The sequence below is a fragment of the Mixophyes fleayi genome, chromosome 6, assembly GCF_038048845.1.
Source record: "Mixophyes fleayi isolate aMixFle1 chromosome 6, aMixFle1.hap1, whole genome shotgun sequence".
Lineage (NCBI taxonomy): Eukaryota > Metazoa > Chordata > Amphibia > Anura > Limnodynastidae > Mixophyes > Mixophyes fleayi.
In genome coordinates, this window is record NC_134407.1 from 160,498,909 (window position 1) to 160,521,528 (window position 22,620).

General features: G+C 39.8%; 1 protein-coding gene across 1 annotated transcript; it reads left to right on the forward strand.

Moving 5' to 3' along the window:
- The first annotated feature begins 816 nt into the window (after positions 1–816).
- On the forward strand, positions 817–12,423 carry LOC142094611 (nucleoporin NUP35-like). The gene is made up of 8 exons (XM_075176937.1): positions 817–985; positions 1,755–1,843; positions 3,558–3,606; positions 7,538–7,679; positions 9,439–9,508; positions 9,593–9,721; positions 11,174–11,335; positions 12,232–12,423. The coding sequence occupies exons 1-8, from the start codon at positions 907–909 to the stop codon at positions 12,307–12,309; spliced, it is 798 nt and encodes a 265-aa protein (XP_075033038.1). The 5' UTR covers positions 817–906; the 3' UTR covers positions 12,310–12,423.
- Positions 12,424–22,620: the final 10,197 nt, after the last annotated feature.

Here is a 22,620-nt window from a genome sequence, read left to right on the forward strand (position 1 = left end):
CTACTGGATTTTTTTTTTCATTGCCTTGGGCTCCCTTTCCCCCTGGGCCCCCAGGCACCTGCCCATCATGCCCAGTCGGAGAGATGGCCCTGGTTCATCGGGGGGGGGGGGGGGGACCACGATTTCTGATGGCGGCCCTGTCTGTATAAATAGTATTACACACATAATAGTGTGTGCACTGCAAACGAAGTTTAAATATATCCTACATTAAGGAAAGCATTTTAGGAACTTAACTGCAAAAGTGCAAATTAGGTTTTGGGAAAGTGTTACTTTTTAAAAGGCTTTAAATAATTTGTTGAATATTGGAAGGTTACATAAATAGTACTTGTATTCATTTCAGGGGCGCACGCAGGGGGGGTTACTGGGTGTCCAGAAACCCCTCCCTTCCGCTAAAAAGTGCCCTACATAGCGGCACTGTACTATACAGCAGCCGCGGCGCTGTCAAAGAAGCGTCCGCAGCGGTGCTGTATTGTATACAGCACCGCCGTGGAAGCTTCTGCATTTTGACTGATTTTAGTTTCATTATGGGCTATAATTATTATTGGGTACTTAGTATTCATTTTAAATATGTTTATAATTCATTTGGGTCTGAAGTTATTTTGTGAGTGGGCTCATATGTATTGTAATGTTTTCCATTAACATATGCTCTTGATTTTAGTTTTAGAACTTCATATTAATTTGGAGAGGTTGAGCTCATATATTGATGACTGCTGCCCTGGTCCATTGTACAATATTACTAGGCAGCAGCTTGTCTCCCGGTGCTGTGATGAAGCGCTGGGTGCAGTTACTCACAGTCTGGATGGATGACGCCCAGCATCATTTAAAATCAAAGGCGCGCGACTGTCGCTATGTAACAGTGTCTGTGACGTTACTGGACGTGACGCAGTTGAATCCTGATCGGATTTCATGCTTTGGCAGTTTAAAAGTCGCGAAGTGAAAGGAAAGTGTCGGATCGATATGGCAGATTATTTCTTTGAGCCGCTGGGTGAGTAGCGCCACCTACAGGAGTACTGGCTGCATTAGGTGAAGGGAGATAAGATACAGTATGGCTGAGCCCTGGTCCTATAGAGAGACTAGTGGTGTCACACTCCCGTCACAGTTGTCTAATAGGTTAGACAGGATAAATTGTAGACTAGCCTATAGGCTCCAGAGTAATTTCATAGTCATACAAGTTCACAAGTATTGTCTCAAACAAGCACAACTGGTATGTTTTTTGCTGATTTTCTAGTTGAAAAGTTACGTGCAAAGTAAATAGTAAAAAAGTATGAAACACACTATACACCTACAGAGCATTAGATATGTTTAATATGACATACCAATTTAATTCTATTGTATTTTAAATACCTTTAATTTATATTAAGTGGTAGAACAAACAATGTTAGACTAGAAACAGACAACTGCATTCAGCAACTAAAAAACAATGGAATTGTCACTGTCCAAGCTGAACTCTTCCAGAAGTAATTCTTCAATAATTCTTCAAAGTGAGGAGCGGGCAAGGAAATAGTGGAGAGTTGCAGGGGAGTAGCTGTGGGGGCACCACTGACTAACTGAATCACAAGCTGATTTTTTTCTTATACTCCCACCACTATCCTGACATAATTTATTTACTGCAATGAGCCAGGTAACAGGAGATTTCAAAACAGCTGACAGGGCACCACATCACAGTTTACAGTAACTTGTAAGGTTAATCTGAGATAGTTAAAAAGTTCCAAACATTTGGTAGGTTTGTGTTTTTGAACTTTTTTCTGTTGCAGGTGGAGAAACAATGGCGCTGGGGTCATCTCCCAAGACTAGTGCCAGTATTTATGATGATAGTCCAAGTACAAGTCTTGATTCTACACCAGTAAGTTCCAGAAAGCCTGTAAATGTAGTTTTTGGGTAAAAACGAAGTTACAGCATGAGATCTGTCCATGCATTGTGTTAGGGGCGTGATAACTGACCACACATTTTTAAGCTTTTATTTTGAAACATGGGCACACAAACATTGAAAGGGAACTCCTAACAATGACATATGTTATTACAGCAACAATGATTTCAAATGTAAAAAGAAAAGAACATTCTGTTTTTAAGATTAGAAGATGAATTTTTGGTCTTTGAGGTAGTTGGTGTCTCTTAGGTTTAAACATATGTAAACAAATGTGATCATCTTAAGCATTAACGTGTTTAATGGAAGATGCAAAATTTTATTGCTTAAAAAAAAGTTAAATTCCTTAAAGGAAAAGAAGCTTTGACACTTTATTTTTTAATACATAACATCATTTATTTACACCACATCAAACAACCACTTTTTAAATACTTGGTGCCAGATTTGATGTTTCTGGGAATGATGTGCATTCACATTGCAGCTCTCTGTGTCAATATCTGCATCTTTAATAACGAATGTCTTTCTTGGGTAAAATCCCCAATTTTCATGTATCCCATGAAAACTTTTATTGACTAGATTAGGGGTCGGTAACCTTTTTCTATCAATGTGCTGGGTAAAATCTAGTCAAGCCCAGGTGTGCCAGTTGTGTTTGTATGTGTATATATATATATATATATATATATATATATATATATATATATATATAAAATTATTTCTTATTTTATAATACTAATTGTGATGTTATTGCATTAGATATGCTTAATGTTTGTAGACACTCCCTTATATGTTTAAGCTTGAATCTTTAGTGATGGTCCCTAAGACCATGGGGAATGCTGGGAAGTGGGTGTGGCCAGTGTGCAATGTACCCAGAGTCTGCAAATGGCTGAATAAAGAGCTCAGCAGTGCCCACCCATGCTTCAGTGTCCTGATGAACTGATTTACAAGTATATTAACAAAACACTAATATCAAGGTAATAGTAATAGTAATGGGACTAACAAATAAATGTTCAAATTATGCCAGAGAGTAGTATCTTAAACCTTAAATTCATGTTATGCCACAGTAGTGCCCCCAAATCATATGCCACAGTAGTGCACCCAATTTGTATTGTGCCATGCAGTAGTGCCCCCAGTTCATATTATACCACATAGTATAGCCCTCAGTTCATACTATACCACATAGTATAGCCCTCAGTTCATATTATGCCACATAGTTGTGCCACCAATTCACATTACACCTCATAGTTGTGCCCCCAATTCACATTTTGCCACAGTAATGGCCCCAATTCATTTTATGCCTCACATAAGTGCCCCCATTAACATGATGCCACATTAGCCAGCTGTGTGCGCATCTTACCTCTTGCAGACACACAAGTCATCCTTTCTGCCTTGGAGCCCAGGAGGAAGTGCTGCACATGTGCACCAGTTCAGTTTTGACGATGTGGTGCAGTGAAAGCAGCTTCACCACGCCAGATTACAGGGCACAGTTGCTGACCCCTGGACTAGATGTATTGGAGCATCCCTTATCTGGCTTTACGGGATTTCATATTTACTGATGTAAATAGAGATGCAAACACACAAGACTCAATGAGTGATTTATATGTATCATCATCAACTTTTTTTTATATTTCGCTAGTATATGTGTAGATAGATGGATTTAATGTCTGATTACTATTTAACTTTTTTTCCTGTACAGAACAGTCTTTCTGGAATGCAGAACTCTATGACATCGACTCCATGCACATGTAAGTCTAATTAAAGTACTTATACAGTAAAATAACAAAGCAGAATTGTGTAGATAAACCATGTACTATTTTCGGAATTAGAAGATGTCACCTGCACACAACTGCACGTTACATAGATATCTGAACAGACAGTGGATAACTAAATGTTACATTTACTGTGTATAAGTGTTTATATTTTTCTATCTGCGTGTAAGTGTATATATTCATCTGTAGTCACATTTTATACGTTGGGATAAAGTTACCCATCTCTGGACAACTATGCATATTCATGATTATTAATTACAGAGTAGGCAGCCCAGGTACTGGCAGGAAGGTGAGCAGTGTGCTCAGGAGAAACATCCTGTGACCTCTGAAAGCTCCAGCATTCAGTATATTGACTCTGAATGATCAAATGACATTAGTGTCACAAGAATTTCTGCCAACATCAACAACCAATTTAAGTAAACTTCTCTTTCATCCAATGTGGTGGACACTGCTACCATGGGGTTGTATGAGGGGACTCAGGAGTAGGACCAGGAGGGACCGGGGTAGCTGACAGACTCTACCTTTCCATTGTTTAGTAAGGTTTCCATGATAGATCTGTTCCATCTTTCTCTCCCCCGACTGGTACATCTTATAACTAGCTTAACCCACTTCTATGATTTCAAAAGATCTTTGCCATTTGGGCAAAAATGTACTTTCTACCATGGGTGCCAAAATAAGCACTCTGTCCCCAGGAACAAAGGTGCCTAATTAGGTTTTATGGTTATAAACTCTTTGTTGTATCACAACTGTAAAAATGCATTTTATGTATATTAGACATTGATAAACACCCTGATATACAGTCAAGTCCATAAATATTGCGACACAATTCTCATATTTTGGGCTCTATACAACACCACAATGGATTTGAAATGTAACTAACAAGATGTGCTTTAACTGCAGACTTTCAGCTTTAACTTGAGGGTATTTACATCCAAATCAGGTGAACGGTGTAGGAATTACAATGGTTTCTATATGTGCCTCCCACTTTTTAAGGGACCAAAAGTAATGGGACAATCGACTCGAAAGCTATTTCATGGACAAGTGTGGGCTATTCCCTCATTAGTTCATCATCAATTAAGCAGGTTAAAGGTCTGGAGTTGATTCTAGGTGTGATATTTGCATTTGGAATCTGTTGCTGTCGACTCTCAATATGAGATCCAAAGAGCTGTCACTATCAGTGAAGCAAGCCATCATTAGGCTATAAAATCAGAACAAACCCATCAGAGAGATAGCATAAACATTGGGTGTGGCCAAATCAACTGTTTGGAACATTCTTAAAAAGAAAGAATGCAGCAGAGAGCTCAGCAACACCAAAAGACCCGGAAGACCACGGAAAACAACTGTGGTGGATGACAGAAGATTTTTTTCCCTGGTGAAGAAAAACCCCTTCACAACAGTTGGCCAAATCAAGAACACTCTCCAGGAGGTAGGTTTATATGTGTCAAAGTCAACAATCAAGAGAAGACTTCACAAGAGTGAATATAGAGGGTTCACCACAAGATGGAAACCATTTGTGAGCCACAAAAACAGGAAGACCAGATTAGTTTGGCAAACAAAATCTAAAAAAGCCATTACAGTTCTGGAACAACGTCCTATGGACAGATGAGACGAAGATCAACTTGTACCAGAGTGATGGGAAGAGAAGAGTACGGAGAAGGAAAGGAATTTCTCATGATCCAAAACATACCACCGCATCAATGAAGCATGGTGGTGGTAGTGTCATGGCGCGGGCATGTATGGCTGCCAATGGAACTGGTTCCCTTGTATTTATTGATGATGTGACTGCTGACAAAAGCAGCAGGATGAATTCTGAAGTGTTTCGGGCAATATTATCTGCTCATATTCAATCAAATGCTTCAGAACTCATTGGACGGTGCTTCACAGTGCAGATGGACAATGACCCGAAGCATACTGCAAAAGCAACCAAAGAGTTTTTTAAGGCTAACAAGTGGAATGTTATGCAATGGCTAAGTCAATCACCTGACCTGAATCCGATTGAGCATGCATTTCACTTGATGAAGACAAAACTGAAGGGAAAATGCCCCAAGAACAAGCAGGAACTGAAGACATTTGCAGTAGAGGCCTGGCAGAGCATCACCAGGGATGAAACCCAGTGTCTGGTGATGTCTATGTGTTCCAGACTTCAGGCTGTAATTGCCTGCAAAGGATTTGCAACAAAGTATTAAAAAGTTTGATGTAGGATTGTTTAGTTTGTCCCATTACTTTTGGTCCCTTAAAAAGTTGGAGGCACATATAGAAACCGTTGTAATTCCTACACTGTTCACCTGATTTGGATGTAAATTCATTGTGGTGGTGTATAGAGCCCAAAATATGAGAATTGTGTCGATGTCCCAATATTTATGGACTTGACTGTATGTACCTCATGGGGGAAAAACCTTTTTTTTTTTTTAAAGTATTTTTATTAATGACTAGGGGCCTGATTCATTAAGGATCTTAACTTGAGAAACTTCTTATTTCAGTCTGCTGGACAAAACCATGTTACAATGCAAGGGGTGCAAATTAGTATTCTGTTTTGCACACAAGTTAAATACTGACTGTTTTTTCATGTAGCACACAAACACTTGATAGCTTATTTATACACTGAAATTTAAAGTTGATATTTGTGTGCTACATGAAAAAACAGTCAGTATTTAACTTGTGTGCAAAACAGAATACTAATTTGCACCCCTTGCATTGTAACATGGTTTTGTCCAGCAGACTGAAATAAGAAGTTTCTCAAGTTAAGATCCTTAATGAATCAGGCCCTAGGTGGCTGATTCATTAAGGAAAGTTAAGCAAAAATAGGGTAAGTTTTCAATTTTAAGTTTTATGGACAAAACCATGTTGCAATGCAAGGGGTGCAAATTAGTTTATTATTTTGTACATAAGAAAAATACTGACTGTTTTTTCATGTAGCACACAAATACTTGATAGCTTATTTGTACACTGAAATTTAAGTTGATTTAGGACATGCCCTTCCCAACTATAAATCTGCCATCACATTTTAAATTTACCTCCTCTTCCAACGTAACATACTTTTGCCTCACTTACTTTTGCTTAACTCTCCTTAATGAATCAGGCCGTAGATTATTAACTGGTGTTAATGTGTTTAATGGTTTTTTTTTCATGTTTTCTGATGGGACTTAAATATACATTTTGCATTGTGCGTATCCTGTAGTGTGTTGTGTCTGTCTGCATACAGCAAGTGCCGTATAGGCAAAGCGTACTTACCCCTATATATTTCCTTATTCAACTAGAAACATTTTTTGCTATCCTTTAGTTGTTGAATATGGGCGCCCCTGCGTGCATTTTCCATTCAATTTACCCAAAAAAAAATGCGTTCACTTTGTGTTCCTTAATGATTCAGGTCGTAGTGAGCAAATGATTTGTCAGTAGATGTGCTCATAGCTGCATGAGGCACAATCTCTCCCAGTGATAATCATAGAGCATATGTTGTCAGATGAAATCACCAGGAACATTTCATCTAAAACATTACATTGCATCATTGTGACAATTCTAGGGCCAGTGTTTGGTGAAAACACTACTTTAAGCCCAGAGTGGATACTATTTTGTGCATGCTACACATTCAAGACTGATCCAGTGGGGCGTATTCAATTTTCCGAAAGTCCCGTGGCGTTAAAACTACTACTGTTATTACGGTAGTAGTTAGCTGGATTTCAGCTCGCGGCTCAGGGAGCTGCGAGCTGAAATCCAGCGTGAAAATTACCGTATTAACGGTTTTTTGGCGCACTATTACCGTTATATCGGTAATAGTGCGCGGGCCGCGGGATTTTCTGCGTTTCCGCCGACAATTGAATACATCCCAGAGTGTTGTATAACTTGTATTTTTGTGAAGTCTGCTTTACTCTGTTTACTATTACTTAATGAAAACCTTTTATCTACATAGCTACAGGTGTATGTAGTCCATCAAAAAGTGGACGAAAGAGAAAAAACACAATTTCCCCTGTTCAGCTGGACGCCTCCTACTCACCAGGTGATGATTTAACATTTGAGGACCAGCTGGATGACACATGGGTTACTGTATTTGGGTAAGTTCATCATGTTGTATTCCCCAGGGGCGCACGCAGGGGGGGTTTCTGGGTCTCCAGAAACCCCTCCCCTCCGCTAACGAAATGCCCCACATAGCGGCACTGTACTATACAGCAGCCGCGGCGCTGTCAAAGAAGCGTCTGCGGCGGTGCTGTATACAATACACCTTTGTTCCCTTTAGTCATACTTCCAACGCCTTGAAGATGGTGAAGAGAGAAGGCATTCCTTTCATTTTGGTTGACCTGGATTGGCCGTGTACACCAACAGTCTCTGCGTGGCAGTGGGTCAGATGTGGCATCTTAACATGCGTTCAGCCAAAAATTATCATTGTGTCTGGAGGACATATATTGCCTGGTGTGAACGGAAGGAGTTTCCTACCTCTTGTCTTCAATTGTCCAGGTTGCTTCTTCTCTTACAGGATGGGCTGGACACTGGTTTGTCACTTAGTTCTCTAAATGTTCAGGTGTCTTTCTGTCTTCTTTCAAATAAGACTCCCTCTGATGCCTGATGTACAGACATTCTTGCAGGGGATGCTTCATGTGTAGGCTCCATGTACTGCTCCAGTGGTTCCTTGGGCTTTAAACTTGGTGTTAAATGCTTTGCAGCATTCCCCTCTTAGGTCCTTGGACACAGTGGACTAGAAATTCCTTCTGTGGAAGACTGTCCTCCTTTTGGCCATTTCTATGACTTGAAGAGTTTCAGAGCTTGTAGCCTTGCCCTGCAATTCTCATCTTCTCTTTTTTCATGAGGATAGGGTGGTTCTTCAGAGAAAACTCTGCTTCCTTCTTAAAATGGTATCTCGGCTCCACATTAACATGCCCTGACCAGATGTCGGTCTTCAGAGGACGAGGCTTCTCTTCGTTCTGCGGATGTGGTCAGAGCCTTGCGTACTTGTGTGCGTAGGACCCAAGATGTGCGCAAGACTGAGGATCTTTTGTACCTCTATGAAATGCACAAGGGGGGCTGGCCAGCCTCTGAAGGGACTATTGCTTGGTGGATTGCAGCTGTAGTTCATCAGAAGTATGGTGCGCAGGGCAGCCTGTTCTGGAGAGTCTTCGGGCTCACTCCATCAGGTCAGTGAGTGCTTCCTGGATGGCATGGCACCTCAACTGAGCAGCTGGTAGGCAGTTACCTTCTTCTCTGCTCACACTTTTAACTGGTTCTACAGTTTCCATGTGTTTGCATCCAGGGATGCCAGTTTTGGGGAAAAGGTACTTTGTGCTGTTTCTGATCATTCCCATCAGTGATAATGACTTTGGGACATCCCCAATGTTCCCGTTGTTCTCCAATGGATGCAGGAGAAAATAAAATTTGTATACTTGCATAAAACCAATTTCTCTTAGTCCATTGGGAGACATGTGCGCCCACCTTTTACACCCTGGTTTCTCCTTTTGTGTGACCTGTATTATTTTATGTTTAGGAGGATGTGTTTGTTTTCCTCTTTCCTGCTTGTTTTTCTCTATTTGTCTCCTTTTCTGTGGGACTTGGTTAAACATAAACTGAGGCCTAATAGGAGAGAGCTATAAAGGGGAGGAGCTAGGCCTGGATCCCCTACACTATACCCCTGTGTTCCCGGTGTCCCCCAATGGACTAAGAGAAATTGATTTTACATAAGAGTAAAAAGCCTATTTTTATAACCCACGAGTTATAAATTCATTCTTGTTATACAGCTTTGTAAAACCATTTTTTCAACACTTTTACATTAAAAAAAAAAAATAGATATATTCTGCATTAAACGCTCAAACTTGGTGTTTTCAGGTTTTCTCGAGACACAGCTTCTTATATTTTGTTACAATTTGCCGAATATGGGAATGTAATAAAGCATGTGGTAAGTATTGTTTTCCATTACTTGTCTTTCGTTTGACCAATCCAAAACATTTCTGTTGGTGATAACTTTTGCTTTTGCTTACAGATGTCAGAAAATGGAAATTGGATGCATATACAATTTCAAACAAAACTACAGGCCAAGAAAGCTCTAAGGAAAGATGGCTGGATATTTGCCAACTGCATTAGCATTGGTGTGAGACCCTGCATTGATGAGGTAAGATTTATATCTGTAATGTAAAAATGTAAAGTTTACTGATTCAAACATTACTAAAATTAACCTTCACTAATTTAGGTAAGCAACTCTATAAAGCCAGCTCTACTATCCGATGGCATAAATCTGTTATCTGTAGTTTGTGGATATTGTCACCGACTACCCATCTGTAGAAATGGCTTGTTTGTGTGACCTGAGAATAGTATTCTACATACATACTTTTCTATTTATTTCTAACTGATGACTTTACACTGTTTGAGACCAAGGGGTAAATGTATCAAGCTGAGAGTTTTCCAGCGGGTTTGAAAGTGGAGACAGGGCCGATGCTAGCCTCCATGGCGCCCTAGGCATTTTTACAAAATCGGCGCCCCAGCCCCCCCCCCCCCCCCCCCGCAACAATCGGCACCCTCCTCCCTCCTCCCCCCTCACCCCGTCTTTCCTTACCTCACCACCGCCGCCTCTCTGCTCCGTCTCCTCCCCTCCACTGACTGACAAGTGAGTGGAGGGGAGGAGACGGAGCAGAGAGGCGGCGGTGGTGAGCAATAGCCTCTTCCCCCCTCCCCCGTGCATCTGAATGCTGTGCGGCGGCCGTGACAGGTATGGTCAGCGGTCGCCGCACAGTTTTAAAGTAATTTTCATTCTGGAGGGCGCCCTCCAGAGCCCGGCGCCCTAGGCAAGTGCCTAACCTTGCCTAATGGGAGCGCCGGGTCTGAGTGGAGATGTTGCCTATAGTAACCAATCAGATTCTAGCTATCATTTTGTAAAATGTACTAAATAAATGATAGCTAGAATCTGATTGGTTTTTCAAACCCGCCGGAAAACTCTCAGCTTGATACATTTACCCCCAAGACTCAAGTTGCTTAATAAAGGGCATAGTAACTTGAGTAGCATCTATTTGGACTGAGACATCCTGTGCAGTTGTAGGGAATCCCTATTACTTAGGGATGCATCTAAAAATATTCATCCATTCCTACCTATCAATGGTATATTTGTATGTCCTGTACAATTCACTGAGGCATGTTTCTATGTGTGCTGCTAACATTGGGTAGGTCTGTCAGCGGCAGCCACTGGTGCTAGTGCAATGGTCAGGGACATTTCTTTATCTCCTGGTAATGAAATAGCTATTGCATGGTTCTCTATGTAGAACAGTGTTTCAATAGGAGTGGAGCTGTGCTTCTGTGAAACTCAAGTGACCTCGTTGTCTGGGTCTCCCAGCACGTAACATTTGGGTCTAACAGTAGAATAACTGTGTCTCCCTTGACACATAATGAAGTTAAAATAATCTATAAGTGTATTGGTTTTGTTATGAGTTACATAAAGAGGTAAGGGGATCCTTATATCTGGGATGTTAAATGGTCTGAGGTGTTTTTTTTTGGGTGGGGGGGGAGTGTTTGAGCACTTAGTGAACTTGACCCTTAGTGAACGTGACAGTATATGTGATTCTTTTATTTTCAGAGTGTTATGGCAAGCAGTGAAATATCATACATATCTTCATGCTCTGCAGAGTACACACCACCTGCTAAAATCAGGTGTACATGCATCCAACAACTTGATCCTGAAAGAACAGAATTGAAACCTTTTGTTGAAGCTTACAAAGCTGCAAGTAGTGTTTACCAGGTATTTGCATTAGCTGTAATTATTTCAAACACATGAAACTCTCTAGTAACCAATTTACGTTAATATATATTGAAGCCTGTGTTACTGAGCTAGATAATAAACCAGATTGAACAGAAAAGCTTATATTTAAATTGTCCTGCTGTAATAAGACTGTTCACAATGGCGTGTTTGTAGTTACTTAGGTGGCCTAAACACTCTATACAGGCGGCAGGCTAGTGGATGGCCAGTGATGTCATTGTCATACTAGGAGTTTCCTTTTAAGCATTTTGTTCTATATCTGTATGCATTTAGCCACTGTATAAACTGTGGGATGAGCATTTGTGATTTTTAGTGAAATGAAAGAAGACTCGCGCTTTAGTTTTTATAAAGCTGCAGTGAAATTAGGTTTCTATTCACTTTCATTTACAGAAATATAAATATTTAATTGCCCTTCAATTTGAGCGCATCCGCAACTAACTACGCACAATTGGCTTTAGTCAGCCCTCTGACATGACACGAATGAATAAATATGTTTCCCTTTTTCTTCATTTTAGTTTTTTTTTTGCAGTACTATTCATACCTTTTTGTGAATGATTTCTCTACTTCAATTCAAGAAAATCATTACATTAAAGAAACAAAAAAGTAATCTGTTCAATTTTTTTACAATTATTTTCTCACTTGCATGGTGGTAATTGTGTGGGCTGAAGAAGACCTTGGAAATGTGTCCCCTGATTATCATCATAGTAGATACTTTTATATAGCGTTGGTTCTTTGTATAGTAACAAATTAGGTATCCTGAAATTTTAATTGTATTTGTATTAGAAAAACAAACAAAACATAATTCAAATATGATGAACACAATTAGAAATCTACCTAATATTTACCTTGATTTTTATTTTATGTTTATTTTTTTGCAGGTATTATCGGACAGAATTATTCCTCAAAAAAAAGAAAGCTTTCTTTCTAAAGCTCTGGACTTTATTTTTCGCTGGTAATTGGTTCCCAGCTACCTGAGAACCAATTGACAAATAATAGACTAAAAACAAAATACACCAGAATTGTCTTTTCATCTAATTTGTACAGATAGGAAAATAAACTTGTGGTTCTGCTGTGGTGTGTTATCACTGTATTCTACCTTGTTACCTGGCCATCATCTGGCTAATAAATGGAATCTATATAATGTATTACTAAACATGGATACATTACCAGTCAATTTGCAAACGTCAACTGCACATTCAACCTATATTCACCTTTCTTTCTTCTTATCAGACCTCAGCCACGACTAAGCACACATAGCGAAACGCGCGTCGGCGTCTCGCTGGGTGCTTCTACTTACCTATTCAAAAATCTTCAGATCCTTTTCATTGCTCCTATTAGATCCAAAGTTAGATGGAGTTAATGTTAGGTAGCTAGCAATACACCTTATATAGACCAACGGAGATTACTTGCTAGATTACCGTGCCTCATTGATCCTTTGATAGCTAGACAGCCAAGGGCATTATCTAGTCAGCCAGGAGGGAAGTGTATGAACTAATGGCTATATTATAGAGACTCTTGATTATACCCTATGATGATTTACCTTATATTATCAAAACCAGACGTGGTGAGATAATTGATCCATTGGGCTAATTTATATTGCATGATATATTAATAGGATCCAGCATGAGGATGTTATTATTGATTAATAGGATTTAGTAGAGCATCCAGCGAACTTTTAAGTACACATCACGTTTTAACTTTTTCATTTTATCTTATATTTCGCTGATATGTCAGTAATAAAAGTTACATTTTAAGTGATTCATACTCCTTCCAAGATTTAGAGCATTTGTGCACCTATTAAGCCCTTCTTTTATTAAACTTTTCTTCTTATCAGACCTGCCAGCAATGCATACCAATGCAAACATGCACTACTCATTCAATTAAAAGCAGTTGTGATTGTTGTTCTTCTGTCTTATTGTTTTATGTCCTAATCTGGACTTGTTTATTTGAGGGCTGGAAATCAATGGGGAGTGCAGTATTATGAAATAAATATTAGTTACAAGGAATAATGCAGCAATCACCTCTAATTACTTAATATGCATGGAATTGCAATAAAGGACATACAAAATGCACCAATGGTCTCTATATATAGGTTGTGCCAAGCATTGCTACCACAAATGCTGTACAGAGCTTGGGTCCAGCCTATGCCTTCAGACTTCATACATAAATATCACAGCTTGTAGAAGCTGTAGAATGTTTTCTTTTGCCGGATAGTGGGGTCACAATGGAGCAGCATGAGTTTATTTTACATTCTATTGAGTTTATTCCATCTCATAACTACTTTCCTTTTTTAATAACACTTATTATTTGCAGACTGTAGGACTGCTATGGGGACCAGGTTCACCCCAAGTTTGTCAACCTATATGTGGATCATTTTGAAGACTGATATTTGTGGAATGTCAAGTTTGGAAAGAGAAAAACAAGCCCACGCTCGGTATATCCCATATTTTATATGGTACCAGCTGCTTGGCAATAAGCCTGCGCTCGGTATATCCCATATTGTATATGGTACCAGCTGCATGGCAATATAAATGTCCATATATGTATACAAAAGGGCACCTCATTGTATGCAGGTCCTACACTGACCTGTATGCTTTAAACACCATTAAAATGCAGTTAAAATCAGCTGTGCTTATCCATTATACTGCAACTGCATTTTAATGGTGTTTAAAGCATATGGGTCAGTGTAGGACCTGCATATAATGAGGAGCCCTTGATTCTGGGATGCAGGCTTAACAAATATGAACTAATACCTCATGTTTTCATTTTGCTAGATACACACATATATGCAGTGTAAAGGATAAGCGCTGACTGTCTTTTTGTTTTGTATACATATATGGGCATTTATATTGCCATGCAGCTGGTACCATATGTAAAATGGGATATAGCGAGCACAGACTTGTTTTTTCTTTGGTTTTGTTTCAAAATATTGCCTTATTGTCATAGCGACTGTCCATCAAGCCTATTTAAGGCACATTTGGGTGTGGCTCATAAGCCAGCCCTTGCTAGATGTAAACCCCTATACCTGGGAGATGAGTGCATCTGATTTTAACTGCATTTTAATAGTGTTTAAAGCATATAGGTCAGTGTAGTACCTGCATATAATGAGGTGCCCTTGACCCTGGGATGCAGGCTTAAATGTTTTGATCAAAATATGAACTAATACCTCATGTTTTCATTTTGCTAGATGAACACAGATATGCAGTGTAAAGGCTAAGCGCTGACAACTGTCTTTTTGTCAAGTTTGGAAAGAAGCTGGTCCTCTATTGATGATCTATAGTTTATTTGGAATTGGAACCATGACTCTTTCATTAAATTTGTTAATTATTTAAATCCCAGTATCTCACATCCGTTTCCAGGATATCACTATTAATGTGATTGATAATATAATTCACACCTCAACACACTGCAGAACAGTTGGTATGAACAATTCTTGCACTTTTTTTTTAACTCAAAAAGGTTTTTATTCAATTTTCCAAACTGAGAAATATACATAGACAGTCGTGGTCAAATGGCAAGTAAACACATCAGGTATCTTAGACAAATACACAATAAACCAAAACAAGACAAAGACGGGTACATTACTATGTATTTGAAACCAATCATTTCCATTACATAACTAGCAACGACTTGCATTTTCAATGCAATCATTACAAAAGCTGGTTAAAAAACTATGCTGTGTGGACAGTTAACATGAAAATATAACTGCTTTGATAAAGATACATTTTTAGAGCTAGCTACTGCTGTTTTAGAAGCATGTAAAGAAAAGCAATACTCATTGGGGCATATTCAATTGTTGGTGTTACAGACTAAAGAAACACGCCCCGCGCACTATTACCGTGATTACGGTAATAGTGCACGTAAATACCGTGATTACGGTACTTTTCACGCTGGATTTCAGCTCGCGGCTCAGGGAGCTGCAAGCTGAAATCTGGCTTACTATTACCGTAATAACGGTAATACTTTTTCCGCGGCATAAAAAGTAAACAATTGAATATGCCCCATATAGTGTCTGAGTCATTAAGGAGAGCAAATCATAAAAAAGTAGTAACTTTGCACCTAGGCAAAACCATATTACATTGCAGGGGGGGTTAAATTTAAAATGTGGGGACAGATTTATGGTTGTAGTAGGGCATGTCCTATATCAAGTTTAAATTTCAGTTGAAAAATAAAGCTATTAAGTATTTGTGTGCTAGATGAAAAACAGCCAGTTTTTAACTTATGTGCAAAATAATAAACTAATTTGCACCCTTTGCATTGTAACGTGGTTTGTCCCAGAGAACATTTACTCCTTTCTTTGCCTTACTTTCCTTAATGACTCAGGCCCACAGTCTTCTTCAGATAGCATTACCAGACACAAATGTATTGGATAGAGAGCCTGTTAGCTAAATCAGGGGTAACAAGGTTTTGTAGCAGTTACAAACAATATGAAGGACACTAGCAGACAGGGAATAAACACAATCTCTGAAGCTGGTATGATGACTTGGCATAAGGTAACACAGGAATCATGCAGATATATGACAGTCTGTGGAAATGTATAACATGAACTAGAATACTGGAGATATTTCTGGTGCAAGGTAACACAGTTCTGGGTAATGCAATGCAGAAAGAAATTAAATGCAGCAACCAGGTATTACAGTGGTTGGACAATTAATTAGCAAATTAATTATACCAGTTGAAAAACCAAAGCTGACACCAGCAATGAGGAAGAACTCCTAGTATGGGCCAATAAATAAAATAATTATATATAAAGTATTAGATATGTGTATTTGCCAATATTTTATAAATCTTTTACAAGAAACTAAAACATTCTTAATTTTCAGTGTCCAGAATGAGCAGAACCAGCAAAACTGTATAGTACATTTCAGAAATCAGGTTACAATTAAATGTTGAAAGAAGACCCAATGCAGAGAAAAGAACAAACAGGTCAGGATACAGGAGTCATTAGCATGCATATCACTTGCTTCAGTGCATGGCAAAGGAGGGTTTTTTGTAGTGAGGTGTTTCAATCATCTCACAAGAGAAAGCACACATGTACTACTGGTCAGAACTAATTGTAAGCAGCAAATGCTGGGAACAGTTGCTTCAGAGGGAGACACGCCTATGTAGCCGAAGCACATAACTGAAATAAGTACTTAGCAGGATGCAAGGCAGATTTAAATCCTAACAGTCCCCCACATTGAGTCAATGGACTCTTGACAGGGTTTGTTTGGAAACTGATGATAAAATTCAGTTTTTAATTTCTCCACATGGAGATCTTGAGAAAGAACTCATGGCCTTACTTCAGGTCCACAGCCTTTCCAATGGACCAGATATTGTACTTCATTACAAACTCTTATTGAATCTAAAGATTTTTTGCTACTGTATACTCATTAGATCCATCAACAAGTACCAGAGGTGGAGCCTTGGAAGAAGTTTGCTAAAAGGTTCGAATTCTCTAAGCTGATTTCAGCAAAGAACAATAAAATGTGTTTGGGTTCTGGGTAAAGCCAACTGCACTGTGACTTGGTTAATTTCCAGGCTTCTACAATACCTTGGCCCAATTTCCATCATGGCCTCTACACCAACCTGGATATCACCCAAATAGGCTTTTGCACCATCTGGATGCTCCAAGACATTGTACCACCTAAACCACAGTACCATCATGGCCCCATCTAGACCTCTCTATATTATGACCTTAATATCTTGCAGACCTCTGCACATAGAGAACCCGACTATTCCTATTATTCCCATTTACTTTACTTGTTTCTCACTATCCCCACTCTATAGAATGTAAGCTTTCATAGGCAGGGTCTTCTACCCTCATGTCTCATGTCTGTTCACTGTACGTCCTTCTCTCTGTACCAGTTTTGTCTTCTGCTGAATTGTATGCATGCATTGCAATTTGTTCTCTTAATTGCATCCATGCATTCTGCTTATCTGTACAAAATGTAATTATGTGTATGTACTTATGTAATTTTGTTATATATTTTAACATACGACGCTGCGGAATAGAAGATAATAACAATACAAAAAAAAAAATCAATACAAATATACATATACAGGGCCGATGCAAGGATTCTCTGAGGCCTAGGCAAACGATCAACTAACTGCAGCCAGACCACCTGAAAACCCAGATCCTCGACTTTTGTAAAATAGAAATGACTTACCTCTTTTCGGCAAAGGGGAACTTGTCTCCTTGCACTGAAGTTGGCCTGTTCTCCTTCATAAGCAGGACCTGGCCACTAGGGGGCAAAAAGGTCCTTCCGGTGAAGGGGAAGGGGATTCTGCTTGTACAAGACAAGGTGAAGGGGATTCTGCTTGTACAAGACCTGGCTAGATCCCCTTCATCAAAGGGACCGGTTCCTTACAGCAAAGGGGAACTAGTCACTATTGGCATAACCTATTGGAAGATGTTTGTAATAGGTGTCAGCGGAATGTGAGAAAGAGGTGAATCGCAACGTTTGTAAACGTAACCAGAAACATTAGTTTATTTAACAGGATACACAAGTAACTGTTGCAGGATTAAATGCCTTGTAGGTAAACAGCAGTCTTGTTGAACAGGTGGAACAGGTATGGTTTAGTATAAAGACAGAGACCGACTTATACCACACAAAAACAAAAAAGTGCTAGATTTTGGGAAGGCTGACTTTGTTGAGATGGGAAAATGTGTAAATGTCTCTTTGGCAGAATGGAGGAACTTGAAAGAAGTGCAGGAGAGGAGGGAAAAATTAAAAAGTGCAATACTAAAAGCAACAGACCTTTGTATCAAAAGGGTTAGGAAAAGCACAAGGAAAAGGAAGCCAGTGTGGTTTGCACTAGAAGTAGACTCAGAACAATGAAAAAAAAAAAGAGGTGTATCTTGTTAGACAGAAGGAGGCTAAGAAGGTAATCAGATGTGCAAAGGCACAAGCTGAAGAGAATATGGCCCAGTCAGTAGGTAACGTTTTGTTTTTTCAGTATATAAGTGAAAGAAGAAAAACAAAAGGAGGAATAATACGATCATGTCAAACAAATCTTATTGACTTTTTGGACTGAGTGATTAAAGTAACATATCAAGGGGGACCGTAGATGTAGCTTATCTAGACTTTAGTAAGGCTTTTGACACTGTCCCACATCACATACTGTTAAATTTGAAGCTTGGGAGTGGATTCTAAGATGGTTGAGTGGTTAAGATCTTGGTTGCAAGACAGAAAACACAGAGCTGTAGTAAATGGTGTGAATTCACAGGAGTGAGTACCCTGGGATCTGTATTTGGATCAGTGTGTTTTAATATTGTTATTGGTGACATTGCAAATGGTATTGAGGGGAAAGTATGCCTTTTTGCAAACGACACAAAGATATGCAACAGGGTAGACACATCAGGAGGGGTAAAACAAATGATTGATGATGTAGATAGACTGGAGGACTGGTCAATTGACAACTACAGTTCAATGCCAAAAAATGCAAACTCATGCACTTGGATCTCAAAAACCTAAAGGCTAAATATAGTATTAATCACACTATAATGGAAAACTACTGAGGAGGAAAGGGATCTAGGCATCATCATTTCAGGTGACTTAAAGGCAGGTAAGCAATGTAACAAAGCAATGAGAAAGACAAGTCAGATGCCACTGTATAGGTCATTGATACGGTCTCATCTAGAATACTGTGTTCAAATCTGGAGGCCATATCTCCAGAAGGATATAAATACATTAGAGACTACAAAGAAAGGCAACTAAAATGATGCATGGCCTACAGCACAAAATGTATCCAGCAAGACTAAGATCTTAATATATATAGTTTGGAGCAGAGCAGGGAAGGGGGTGACAAGATCAAAACATTCAAATATATAAGGGTTTTAACAAGGTACAGGAGGGAAACGTTCTTCAAAGGAAGAGAATATTAGAACACTAGAACATAACTGAAATTGGAGGGCCGTAGGTTCAGAGGAAACTTGAGGAAAAATTATTTCACTGAAAGGGTAGTGGATAAGTGGAATAGCCTCCCATCAGAGGTGGTAGAGGTTATGACTGTAGAGCAATTTAAACTTGCTTGGGATAGACAGAAGGATATCCTCACAAAGAACTAAGGAGCAAATAGGGTTTGAGGTTACAATAGTTTAAACAATGGGCAGACTGAATGGGACAAGTGGTTCTTATCTGCCGTCAAATTTTATGTTTCTATGTCTATCAATATGTAGACTGTGAGCACTATGTACTACACAGTCATGTAGTACATCTATTAGTTATAGGGAGACACTGGGACACTATAAGTGCAGCTCCGTTGTTATAGTAGACAGTCACGTACCCCTAGGCAGTAGCGTTATTGGCACATACGCAGCTTAGACACGCTACTTATTACATTACAGCCGAATGTACCAGATGAGAACTGCAGGGCAGAGAGCCTGTGCATGTGCACTAGCTATATGTGGATCAGAACCCGGCGGAGCCACACTTCCGGCTACCAGACCAACGTGGTAGCGAATCTTCTATCAACAGTCAAAAGCCTTTAAAATGCCTGATATCATCATTATCAGCTATTTATTCCGCAGTGCTGCACAGAGAACTCATTCACATCAGTCCCTGCCCCATTGAAACTTACAGTCTAAATTCCCTAATATAGACACACACACAGACCGAGAAAGACTAAGGTGAATTTAATAGCAGCCAATTAACCTACTCGTATGCTTTTCATATTTGTCAACTTTGGCAGCGAGATCTCCAGGAGGGAAATCCATCCTGGAGGAGTGACCACGCAAATTACATCTTTAGGCCCCACCCCTATGGTAAACATTACCAATTTGGGCCTATTACAACAGCGGGTGTGGCCAGGATTGCATATTTAGCCCCACCCCTACCCACTTCACCAACAAAGAGGGCAGGAAGCTTAGTTGCCAATTCCACTTATAACAAGCGGAATTGGGCTTGTTTTTTTAGAGTTGCAGAGTTTTTCTGGTGGTCGCAGGTTGCGGGTTTTTGACCTTCAAAACGCTTTTTTTTTTTTTCCTTCAAAAAACTGTATTGCCTTGTGTATAATAACGTTTCAGTGTAAAGGACGCTGCTGGTCTTTTCAGTGGGCGTGACCTCAGGTGTTGGTAGGTATACAGAGATAACGGGAGCTGCCTTGAGTTTACAGCTGCAAGACCGGCCTTTTGCCTAACAGCGCTGGTACTGCCTTGGGTACAATGTCTCTCATCCTGCACCTCTTTCAAAATCTGCACCTCCTTCTGAAATAGTGATATCCTCTGACTCTGCCCTACCTTCTGTCTTAGAAGATGAACCCATCTCTTCTTTCAGCAAACTCCAGCGTTGGCCCCTCCTGGGGGAACCTGTCTGTGTTGTATGCAGTAGATATGGAGAGTATATATGTCACCAGAGCATGATGTGTGCAGTTAAGAGTGTAAAGCTGGGGATATATTGCAATGTACAGAGAAAACAACCCCCTAAAGTGCAGCTATAACTCCTGAATATTCATCTTTAGTTACTGTAACTGCAGAAAATGCTGCAGATCCCATTACTATTAATATTATCTTGATAATTGTATAATAAATAATAAATAATTAAAGTTTGGCTTTTTGGGGGGGTTTTAGGATTGTTTGAGCTTGTTTTTCATTTAGCGGTTGCTTGGTTTTCATTTCAGTGGGCAACCCTGGCAGGAAGTTGTCCTGCTCTCCCTGGAGTCCAGGGAAGCTCCCAAAAATTCGGAAGTCTCCTGGACATTCCTGTAGAGTAGGCAACTATGATGTGTTCATATTGTGGAGGAAACTTGCACAAACACAAGGAGAACATAAAAACTCCCTGTTGGTTTTGGTCATTGGTTATATGCATCGTTTTAACATATTACCAAGATTAGTAATGTGTGGCCCATTTGTAGAGATGAGCGCACTCGGATTTCTGAAATCCGAGCCCACCCGAACGTTGCCGATCCGAGCCGGATCCAAGACAGATCCGGGTATTCCCGTCAATTGCAAAACTGAAACCGAGGCTCTGAGTCATAATCCCACTGTCGGATCTCGCGATACTCGGATCCTATAAATTCCCCGCTAGTCGCTGCCATCTTCACTCGGGCATTGATCAGGGTAGAGGGAGGGTGTGTTAGGTGGTCCTCTGTCCTGCTATATCTCGTGCTGTTCAGTTCTGTGCTATGCTCTGTGTTCTGCTCAGTCCAGTGGTGCTGTGTTTGTCCCTGTGCTTTGTCCTTCTGAGTTCAGTGGTGCTGCTGGGTCCTGTGCTGTGTCCTGTTCAGTCCAGTGGTGCTGTGTCCTGTGCTCTGTCCTTCTGAGTTCAGTGGTGCTGCTGGGTCCTGTGCTGTGTCCTGTTCAGTCCAGTGGTGTTGTGTCCTGTGCTCTGTCCTTCTGAGTTCAGTGGTGCTGCTGGGTCCTGTGCTGTGTCCTGTTCAGTCCAGTGGTGCTGTGTCCTGTGCTCTGTCCTTCTAAGGGCATTGTTATTTCCCCATTATTCCCAAATTATAAAAAATTACAAAAAAAGTTATAAAAAAAATTACAAAAAAAGTAATTATAAAAAAATAATAATAAAAAAAAAATATCCCAAAACAATCCTGCAGTATAAGCCCATTGGTACTGCTATATTACAAAGTTCACTGATTTTGCAGTATAAGTCCATTGGTACTGCTATATTACAAAGTTCACTCATTCTGCAGTATAAGTCCATTGGTACTGCAATATTACAAAGTTCACTCATTCTGCAGTATAAGTCCAGTGGTACTGCAATATTACAAAGTTCACTCATTCTGCAGTATAAGTCCATTGGTACTGCAATATTACAAAGTTCACTCATTATGCAGTATAAGTCCAGTGGTACTGCAATATTACAAAGTTCACTCATTCTGCAGTATAAGTCCATTGGTACTGCAATATTACAAAGTTCACTCATTCTGCAGTATAAGTCCAGTGGTACTGCAATATTACAAAGTTCACTCATTCTGCAGTATAAGTCCATTGTTGTTACTGCCATATTACAAATTTCACTGATTCTGCAGTATAAGTCCAGTGGTACTGCTGTATAACTCCAGTCCAGTGGTACTCTCCTGTGCCGCATATAATTTTTAAAGGCTTTGCCGAGTGTGTGTGGCTTCGGGGTACACTCTCTTGTGCTACATATAATGCAGAACAAAAATTTGGAGGATAAAGTAGGGAAAGATCAAGACCCACTTCCTCCTAATGCTGAAGCTGCTGCCACTAGTCATGAAAGCACGATGCCAGGGCCTAATCCGTGTCCTGGCAACTGCGTGTCGTAAATGGCATAATTGGCAACTTTACGTTTCTCCTCAGATGATTTTAAGTTTCC

Bases quoted from the DNA above. Each gene is read 5' to 3' on its own strand.
- LOC142094611 (XM_075176937.1), top strand. From the start codon at position 907: ATGCTTTGGCAGTTTAAAAGTCGCGAAGTGAAAGGAAAGTGTCGGATC. The intron at 986-1,754 runs GTGAGTAGCGCC...TTTCTGTTGCAG, and splicing joins TTATTTCTTTGAGCCGCTGG to GTGGAGAAACAATGGCGCTG. The intron at 11,336-12,231 runs GTATTTGCATTA...ATTTTTTTGCAG, and splicing joins CTGCAAGTAGTGTTTACCAG to GTATTATCGGACAGAATTAT.